The 11,028-nt window shown below is 35.6% G+C and overlaps 1 protein-coding gene across 1 annotated transcript in view; it reads right to left on the reverse strand.

The window, feature by feature from the left end:
• Slc6a14 (solute carrier family 6 member 14) overlaps positions 1-6,598 on the reverse strand; it is a 29,407-nt gene extending 22,809 nt beyond the window's left edge. The window contains exons 1-4 of the mRNA XM_048797111.1: positions 6,350-6,598; positions 5,217-5,382; positions 2,250-2,381; positions 282-451 (exon numbers count right to left, since the gene is read on the reverse strand). Coding sequence (XP_048653068.1) covers positions 282-451; positions 2,250-2,381; positions 5,217-5,382; positions 6,350-6,397 — 516 coding nt within the window. The 5' untranslated portion in view covers positions 6,398-6,598. The remainder of the gene's footprint in view (positions 1-281; positions 452-2,249; positions 2,382-5,216; positions 5,383-6,349) is intronic.
• Between the last annotated feature and the right edge of the window lie 4,430 nt (positions 6,599-11,028).

Here is an 11,028-nt window from a genome sequence, read left to right on the forward strand (position 1 = left end):
GTGCAGCCAATTTGGAAAGCAGTATGGAGATTTCTTGGAAAGCTGGGAATGGAGCCACCATTTGACCCAGCTATTCCCCTTCTCGGTCTATTCTCTAAAGACCTAAAAAGAGCATGCTACAGGGACACTGCTACATCGATGTTCATAGCAGCACAATCTCTTTATTACTTTCTAGTTTTCTTACTTCTCTCCTACCCAGGAGGATTTAATCCTTCAAACTTATTTAGAAGATATAAAAGAATGATGTGGAGATGATAATATTTTTAAAAATTAAATCAGTGAAATTTACCTATAGGTGTCCTGCTACAGTTACTGTCTGACCAAGAAGAACAATTTTTCCATGGTAGTTCACTTTGAAAAGAAGCAAACATGTAGTAAAGACTATAACCAATTATGACATTGTAATAGATTGTCACAAAAATAGATATCAGGACCATTGTAATTCCCACACCTGGAAAAGATAAAAATTAAACAAACTTAAGTGAAATTTATTGTACTAACTCATAAAAAGAAGCTGCATCTTAATTTCCACAAAATCTATTTTAAATTTAAAAAATTGTTTCAAATAACTCTTTTTCTACTTTTGCAGGGGGTGGGTTAGAAGAGGTCAGGGATGGAGAATGTAATACTGAGTAGTTTTATTCCAAAATTTAAAGCTATTTCGATGATTGGTTTTATGAGACAGTTTTTCAGTTGATTAGAAAAGGCATTAAGGTCAAGGGAAGAAGACCTGTATTAAGCCATCAAATTTACATAAAGCCTATGTCTATTACTCTTCCTCACTAAGTCTATGAATTCTTATCAGAGTGGACAGTGTGGCATTAAAAACATTCAAAGTCCATGAGCTGGGGCTGGGGCTTAGCGGTAACACATTTGCCTGGCATGTGTGAGGCACTGGGTTCGATTCTCAGTAGCACATATAAATAAATAAAATAAAGTTCTATCAACAACCAAAAAAAATATTTTTTAAAAAAATCCTGGATTAAAACCTTAAAAAAAACATTCAAAGCCCATATTCTATTGACACATTGACCAATATTTACATCTTCATCTATAAACCAACATTTTGACAGGCAGAAAATGAAGCCTTTGAATTAATGTTCTGAAGGGACATAGTACAGTATTTCTACAAGTACACGTGAAATAAATTGTTTAATTCAGTGAAATTTGAACTTAAACCTGCAAAATTTCTTTAACTCAGTAGTTTCTAAATGCAGTTTAGCATACTGAATATAACTCCAATGCTTAAGACTAGCTTTTGAAGTAGCTTTTCTAGTCTTCCAGCACAATATTCTATTCACCTCACCATGAATTTCTTTTTGATGTCCCCTTGAGCTTTTTGCAAATATTTTTCAGCAGCTAGCAAATACTAACATGATATTTAATCTTCAGAGAGAAAGGCAGTTTGATATTTAATAACAATAAAGGCATTTTCAGCTTTACTAGCATCCTATTCTATTAGGAGCATCCAGGAAAAAAATAGTGACCTGCCCTTCAAGTTTTCTGAAAGAGGTTTTGTAAAAGATGTGCAAAGACAGTGAGACAAAGACTGCATATGAAGTATTTTAAAAGCCAGAGCTGTTAAGTAAGTGTACAACAAGATGTGCCAAAAGAATTCAAAAGGTGAAAATAGAAAATAGTGGCATCTTTACAACCATCTCTACTCTCCCTTATAACCCTTCCCATATCTGCAGCCACACTAAACACAAACAAAAATCATTTCATTCATTTTATTCTTAAATTCCACTGTTGCACACTATACAGAAAAATAGCAATGTGTGCTTCTTGAGTGCCTTTGGCCGGATTTTATTTTTTGTACTTTTTATTTTTTCAATTGCCAGATAAAATTGTATGTACTTTTCATGATGTTTGAAGTACATGTACAATGTGGAATGGTCAAATCTAGCTAATTAACAAATACATTACATACATAGTTGCCATTTAATTGGTGAGAACACTTAATTTCTAGTCTATCTTTGAGAGTATACTATTGGCATCAATTATAGTCACCATGCTATGACTTCTAAAATTACAGAGTTATAGATTATAGATGTCTTGAACTTATTTCTCCTAACTCTACCCATACATCTTTTCATCTATTTCCCAACCTCTAGTAACCACCATTCTGTTCTCACATTCTATGAGATCAAACATGTCCAAATTTTAACACTTTTTCTCCCACATAGTGAATGCAGCTATATATACACATTGACCAATAAGCATGATGCTGAAAATGTTTTCAAACCTACCTTGAAACAATGGCAAAATCTTCCAAACTGAAACTGGACCTAAACTAGCAAATTGTCCCAATGAACACTCTAGGAAGAACAAAGGTAAACCAGCCAATGCCAGCATAATTGCATAAGGTATCAAGAAGGCACCTAGAAAAGGCAAAAAAGAACAAGAACAAAAATGCTATTACATTTCAAAATCTTCATGGCACTTTGACAACCAGCATAACATTTTAAGTGATACAGTAGAAACAATGTGTTCCAGGTTTGGGTCTCAAATTTACTACTTTCTATGATTCTCTAAACCTTGGATTTCTCATCTATGAAATGGTCATGCTAGTATTACCTAATGAAGTGGTTACAATTATTAAAAATAATAGTCTATAAATGTAAACTAGAGGAGTTGAATGATCACATGTATGGAACCAGAGGGACTTAGGTTAAAATGCTGGCTCTATCACTTCTTAGTTATGTGACCTGGGGCAGTTTATCTAACCCATGAGCCTTGTGCACCTCATAAAAGTGGAGAGCAATACCAACTCAACAGTTTTGGGTAAGGGTTCAAATACTGGGCCTATATAAAAACAGTTGACAATATGTCAGGCATATAAATCGCCAATTTTTAATGCAAGGTACAAATGCTAAATGTGGTTCAGAGTGGAAGTTATTATGATTAAGTTAATTATTCTCCAAATAGTCATGAGGCTCTTTACTCAATACGAAATTTGTTGGTTTCGAGAGAATAATCTAAACTGAATAGTTAACTTTCACTTTCAGAGAAATTAATTCTTCCATATTAAATTATCCAGCCCTTCTCCCCCACCCCAACCCCTTTTAAAACTTTTTAATAGTTTGTTTTCTTTCTTCCTGCTTCTGGGCATAATATTGTTCATTAAAACCTTTACCAGATTTTAAATTGAAGCAGAGACAGAATATTAAACTTATTAGTCAAATATTCTGGATGTCTTAGAAGTTTAATAAAAGCAATGTGAATAAAAATAGGATTAGATACATTTCATTTACTCATGTCTATAGTTTTTCCTCAAGTATTTTTCATATTATGATACTGTAACATCATAACTATGAATTATATGTTTTCCAGCCCTTAAAATAGATTCTATGTAAAATGATACAATCAAGTACAGACTCATATTTAAGTGACTTTACTTTAATGCTAACCCTGGAAGACATAAGGAAGAATGTTTGAATAGATGCTGCAATGGGTATACCATCACTAATATGACTAACAGAATTTTAAGTCCTACCAAAGATAAATATGAAGAAAAAAATAATACTAATATCTCTGATTATCTATAATAATAAAGTTTTACTAGCCTTGTGTGGACAGATTTTTTTTAAGTGATTATTTTCCTTAGTTTTATATACGACTTTTCACCCATTATTGTATTTCATAACCAATGAAGACTATGATTGATAAGTTGTTAACATAGTGGCCACATACTATTAATACTACTGGTCTAGATCTTAAGACAACATGACACTTTCTCTTTCATAAACTGTTAAAAAGAATCTGCAGATTAAAACGTTCCAGATTTACAATAGTTTTCCAAACCTGACAATATTTCTTAAACCTGATCAATTAACATTTAACAAATTCAAATTTCGTGTTACTTTTCTACCCTTGAGTGAAAAAAAGAAGGAATTGAGAGAGCTTAGATCATCTATGACCCAAATGATATCTTAAAAACTGAGAGTCAATAGGGCATATCAACTTTTAAAGGAAATGGCAAAAAAAGATAAATGCATATGCTAAATAATACTATTCTGTTTTGGCAATATTTTAAAATTCTCAATTACAACTAGTTGTATGCAATTCCTAGAAATTAATGGCAATTGTTCAGTGTATGTGTGCTGTCAAATCAAAGGGAATTTCTTATTCAAATCAGTGAGGTCAAGAAGCTCAAAAGGAACCTAATGCTTCTCTTCACCACACTGGACGTTAGGACATAAGACACCAAAAGGACTGGGATTTCTGACTCATTTGCCAACTCTTACATCAAACCCACTACTGAATGACCTAAGTCCTACATAGAGGATTTTATGCTACCCACACTTAAAGTGTTTAGTAAAGATCTTCTTTCTTAAGTATCTGAAGGAGAGTGTGAACATTTTAATTCATCAAATTAGCAAGAAACGGAACATTGAAATATCACAAAAAAATCCTATTGTACCAAGGAAAAATAATTACAGTGGCACACATTCACTGGTACCCAGTTATGAAATATGATGGCATGTCACCTCTACACTTCTAATAGAACCTGCAATTATAAGTAAATAAATATGGTGTAAGTGAAAAGATATTTCAACATTACTAAAGAATTGTGCAATTCATTTTATTTCCCTTTGCATGTCACCTCAGTTATTTTTTCTTCTAATTGATCCTACTTTAATGATGTTGCAAGAATAAAACATATAGCCTTGAACTAAACTCTGTTGCATCTTAGAAGGATCTCCTACATAGTCAATCCAATTTGGAATATGTATAACCAAAGATTGCAATTTAAAAATACTAAACCTTTAATTACATTTTATCATCTCTTTCCACAGTTAAAATAACAAAATGTAATGCCTTGTTTTAGTTAAGCAAACAATTCATTTGAGTCTCATAATAGAACTATATGTCCCTTTTTTTCTTTGATTTAGCTATAAATAAATTAACAACTTGAATTTGAACAGATTTTTCACAGGAAGATGTACACATTTTTTAAAGTCCTAGTTGAAGATTATATGGGATCTTAAATCAGAAGCTCAGAAATGAGAGAAAATTTATCAAGTTTATATTTGAGAATATTTTGAAACAAGATTCCTAATTTGAGCCAGTAAACTCACAGTCTAATAATACAGGTAGTATGTTTGCTTTTCATCCTTCTACTAACTGAAACTATTGTATACCTTTATTAGCTCTTAAAGTTTCCTCAGAGGCACCCCAATTATAACTGGAGGAAAAAGAGGAAGAAAGAATACCTCCACCATTGTTGTAGGTTAGGTATGGGAATCTCCACACATTTCCCAATCCCACTGCATATCCAACCATAGATAGAAGATAATCCGATTTTTTGGACCAGTTCCCACGGTCCTGATTCTCATCATTTTCACCAACATGGAAATTCTCAGATGAAGCCGTCACCTTCTGAGGAAGGAAAAATATATCTTTCTACCATTACAAATTCCACAGAAGCATAATTTCAAAAATCCATAGAGTTACAGAAATGGAAGAAAAGAAAGAACAAAGCCTGTGTACATCCTATCCAAGGGAAATTCTTTCCAAAATCGGGGAGATTTCTGCTGGTAGCTGCATTTACTCAACGTTTTCTCCCTCGAGAAAAAAGTCTGTAGGTAGATATTTCTACTACTCCTTCAGCTTAAATCATCCAAAGTTTAGTGAAAAGGTTAAATGTCATGCCAGCATGAAAGGCAAACAGAAGAGGACAAAACAGGTTTCAAGTACAAAAGTCTTAAGAATGAATTAGGAAAAGTTAATGTTCTTGAGATTGTAGCAGATCTTTGAGAAGGAGGATCAAATGTAGCTTCTACTGGAAAAAAAAAAAAAAAAAAAACAATTCACATACTCCCTTTCTTATGTGCTGACCATTTTGGAAGTTTGGAGTTGAAGGAAGTTTAACCTCTCTCCCCTGTCTTGGAGCATAAAATCAAAAAGCCACAGAATAATATGCAGAGACAATTTTCCTGTCCCACCAGGTGGAGCAACTCTCTCTGCACTTGTAAGTGGGAGGAGAGGGGTTCTCTCTCAACCTGTTAAGTGCTCTGGGGTATCAAGGTTTCTTAGGTCAGATAAGGACAGTGCACTTTCACATTACCCTCCAGCATATGGCCACAGTTTAGAGAAGGACAGAGAACAGGATTTTGTAGACACTTCCCAGGCTGAGGTAGTTCTAAGTCTCCTAGCTGCCTAAATAAGAACTGTTCTCTTGTTCCTCTACTCTGTGGGGCTATTTGAGCACACCTGAAGATAATTGAACAGAAATGAAGAGAACAAGGAGCAGCCACAGAAGGCAAAACCTGAGACTAACTAACCCTCCCTCTTAAGTTTTTCCTTCCCAGGCCCTCCACACCTCCAGCAGCTCCCAGACCCCTACCTCTTTCCCCCTGCACTTGAAGAAGCTGGGGCACTTCAATTTGTCCATGGTTCATTCAGTCCCTCGGCTTGCTCCGCCTTGCCTCTTCTCACAGTCGGGCTGAGCTTGACTGGTAGCAGGTGCACACTCCCCCGTTCCTACCTGCCAGAGTGAGCCACCTTGCCCAGGGGTGGGACCATTTATGGAGGGAAGCTCTCCCTTCCCCCTCCCAGGCTTCCAGTCGTGTCAATTACCGGAAGGGACCTAAGTGAGGCTCAGGTTTTTCCCCAGGTAATCCTGCATGTAGCAATTCCCTGCCCCGGCCCCAGGAAAGGGCTGGGCTGTGAGCGAGCAAGCAGAGCTGCCTGAGCCAGGATGACTGACAGCCTTTGACTCAGAGCTGTGCAGGTGCCTTAGCAATCTTGCCTCCTTTCCTGGATTCCTTGCTTCCTCCTAACCTCGCCTCTCAGTCTGGTCTCTGTCCTGGGGCCAAGTGCTGATCTACCCTGATTCTGGAAGGTGGGAGAGACACAGTCTGTGGGGCCCATTCTGTTCCTCAAGATTCCCCTAAACAGACCATACCGCCCTGGGCCCTCAGATTACCCAAATTTTTGCCCCTCGTTAGAAAGCTTTTCATCCCCTGGGGCAGACACTGCTCCCAGAGGGAAAGCCCCTGAATTGGGCACCTTGAATCACAGCCAGCTAAGATAAGATTACCCAGCTGGCTCTGCCTGAAAAGAGTGACTTTGAGTCTGTCTCAAGCTTCTTTCTCCGCCTTCAGGACAGTTTTGCCTTTTACAAGGATTGCTTTGTGTAGTATTTCAATGAAGCCAAACACAAACAAATTATTGAGCAGGTTTATGGGAAATTCTAACCTAACAAAGAACTAGACTCTGCAAGAAGGGTGAGGCCTAGAAAGTAAACTGTAAGGAAACATCCCAGTTTGAGTGGGGAGGAAATAATTATTATTAAAATGCTGTTTTCATCAAAAACTCAAATAATTTAAACATAATTCATCCAGTAAGAGATGGTAGTAGTTCTGTGAAACGTAGCACAAACTCCTGCACACAAAGGAACCAGCAAACAGCCAGATTCTATATCCTTTGTTCCTACTGGCTGACAAGAAAGTTCCATTTGCAATAGAAATATGCCTTCAGGAGTCCAGTGAAGTAAAGGAAAGTCCATGAGGGAGGTTTGAAGGAAAAAGTATGTATCAATACGTTTCAGGTAGCTTGGTCTTGAATTTAACAGACTGGTGTGTGTGTGTGTGTGTGTGTGTGTGTGTGTACGCACACGAGCATGAGAAAAAGAAAGAGTATGAGCATGTGCCTTTTAGTACTACCTAGTACTGACATGTGCCTAAAGGTTAAAATGAAATTATTATGGTAGAGAGGATAAAGTGAAAGGCCCACAGAACTCTTCCTAAAAGGGTGAGCTGAAAAGTAAATCTAACAGCATTTACTAAACTATCAAAGTCCTGAAGAAATGAAAGGGACCCATCATGGGCCATCACAAACTGTTGGTAACTGAGAGAGTAGAAAGAGACTAGAAACCCTAAGGATAGAAAGATTATGGGGATCAAAATTCAGAGGTAAGTTATATTTAGAGAGAACAAAAAGCAATTTTGCCTGTATGTTACACAGTACAGAAGTTTCAATCACCTTTGAGATTAGAGCACTTGAAGCAAAAAATAAAATAAAAGATGTTTTAAAGAATGTATTTTGTTTGTTTATGTAGGGGGTGGTATTCCCATTGCCAGGCATGGCCTTTCATGACTTGACTTCTGCCTTTTTACTATCATCTCTTGTCATTCTTTATCTCAAACTCTTAAGCTTGTATGTACTATCCCGTACATACTGTTTCTTTTCTCACCTCTGTGCCTTTGCTCATGCGATTACTTCTTCTGGAAATTCCCATCTCTTCTTTATTTGGGTAACTACTAGTCATCCTTTAAGACTCTGCTTAGGTGTCTCCTTTTCCAGGTTATTCCACAACAGTTCTTCCTGTATTACCAAAGACTAGGTTTGAATGTCTCCGTTCTCTATTCCTATGCTACCCTTTGATCTTTTTCCATTGTGTAAGGTCATTTGCTTATAGTCCTCTAAGCTGTGAGTTCTTTGAGGACAGGGAGACTTTTTTAAAGTTTTAGAAATATATTTTAACTCATACATAAAACATAAAATGTATAGGTTAATGGGTAACATGATGTTTTGATTCATTTATGTACATTATGTAGTGTTTAGGACAGTATAAACATTTTTTTATCTCCTCAAATGTTTATCATTTCTTTATGGTGAAAACTTTCAAATTCTTTTTTCTAGATTTTTATACATAAAATATGGAATTATTATTTACAGTTATCATACTATTCAACAGTGCACCCAGAGCTTCTTGCTCCTAAGTGTAAATTAATACCCATTGACCAACTTTTCACCATCCAGCTCCCACTGTCTCCATCCTCTCTAGTAACCACCATTTTACTCTCAACTTCTATGAGATAAAATTTTGATTTCACATATGAGTTATATCATGTGACACTTGTCTTTCTGTGACTGGTTTATTTCATTTAACATAATGTTCTCAAGTTATCCATATTGTTGCAAATGAAAAGATTTCATTCTTTGTATGGCTGAATAGTATTCCATTGTGTATATGTACCACATCTTTGTTAACCATTCATCTGTTGATGGATATACACTTAGATTGTTTCCATTTCTTGGCTATTGTGAATAATGCTGCAATAAGCATGGGAGTATAGATGTGTCTTCAACATACTGATTCCATTTCTTTGGGGTATATACCCAGTAGTTGTTGGATTGCTGTGTCATATGGTAGTTTTATTTCTAATTTTTTTTTTTTTTGCAGTACTGGGGATTGAACCCACAGACATTTTACCACTGAGCTATATCCCCAGTCCTTTTTACTTATTTATTTTTTAAGGCAGGGTCTTGCTAAATTTCCCAGGTTGGCCTTGAACTGCAATTCTCCTGCCTCAGCCTTCTTGGTCACTGGGACTACAGGCATGCACCATCATGCCTGGCCCATTTTTAATTTTTTTGAGAAACCCAAGGAGACTGTCTCTCTATCCTTCCCACATTCCAAGGACTTAGTACAGATCCTGATGCAGAGAAGACACTCGTACAAGTTTATTCAAACATTTTATTCAAAAAGACCAATTAATGACTTTGCTGTCAAAAACCGGAAAAGTCACATAATTTAGAATCCACCTCCAAGAGATCATGTAACACCAGGAGCATGCCTTCTTTTCTTTGGGATCTGACTTATTAACTGCTGAAAAAATTGTGATTATGAATCATTTATTGATTCAGAAATCAGATGAAGTATACAATTGAGTAGGAAAAATAGAGGGAACTACATAAACTCAGGCACAAGGATATGAATGAGTAGGTATTAGAGATCACAAGAAGACTATACTGATTTTCGGAGTAACAAAAAATAAGTTTGGAGAGAGAAAGTGTGGTCATTCATGGGCCTTGCAATTTCAGATTAAGCTATGGTCTAAAAGACAATAATAAGGTGATGGCTAACTTAGAAATAACATATGACAAGCTCTGTTTTAGTCATGCAATATACTTCAAAATCATAATTAGTGACTGTCCTCTCATCCACTCAGTTATGCAATGTTTAACAGTGGGCCATCTCTTCCTTAACATATACACCATAACTATGAATTTGATTAGCTTTCTTTTTTAAAGTATTGTCACAAATAGGTAGATTCATTTAAAAATAAGTCATTAGCAACTAAAAATCAGCTTATAACTGTGATTTTATTCAGGAAACAAAGTTCAAATGGATCCAATAGTTACATCCTAATTTTTTAGCTAATATCACATTTATGTTATTAACCATGGAAGTCCTTTCAATCTTATTTTTAATGACCAAAATTAAAGAAGACTCATTACCTAAAGCTTTCTTCTAGTTGATTTGGATATGGAGAATTTGTGTAAATGAAAAGGCATTTGAGCACTCTTGTGAAACCCAGTGCTTTATTTAGCAACTACATGGTTTTCTAGCCTCATCCCAGAAGAACTCTTTTCTAATTTTTTAGTATTTTTATTTTTTATTTCCTAATTTTTATTGGTGCATTATAGTTGTACATATTCATGGGATTTCTTACATATTCATACATGCACACAATATAACAGTATAATTTGGCCAATATCACTCACCAGCATTTCACTCCTCCCTCACTGCCTCCCACTCCTTGGTCTCTTTTCTCTACTGATCTCACCTTGATTTTTAGGAGATCCACCCCCACATTTCATTTTCTTTTTTCTCTCCAGTTTCCACATATGAGAGAAAACATATGACCCTTAACCTTCTGTGTTTATTTCCCTTAACACGATGGTCTCTAGTTCTACCCATTTCTCTGCAAATGACATTGTTTCATTTTTCCTTATGGCTGTATAAAACTCCATTTTGTAAAACTACCATATTTTCTTTATCCAATCATCCATTGATGGACATCTAGGCTGATTCCATAGTTTGGCAATTGTGAATTGTGCTGCTATAAACATGGGGTATGCACTGTAGTAAGATGCTTTTAATTCTAGAAGAACTCTTTTAAAAGCTCACCAGCTGAAAATTTGAATGAATACACTAGTCAACAGTAAAAATAAATAATATATTTATAAAATTCCTATCATAGTAAATGTATATACATGAGTTATGCTTTAAGG

Source organism: Marmota marmota, unplaced genomic scaffold (assembly GCF_001458135.2).
Source record: "Marmota marmota marmota unplaced genomic scaffold, marMar, whole genome shotgun sequence".
NCBI classification, from domain to species: Eukaryota; Metazoa; Chordata; class Mammalia; order Rodentia; family Sciuridae; genus Marmota; species Marmota marmota.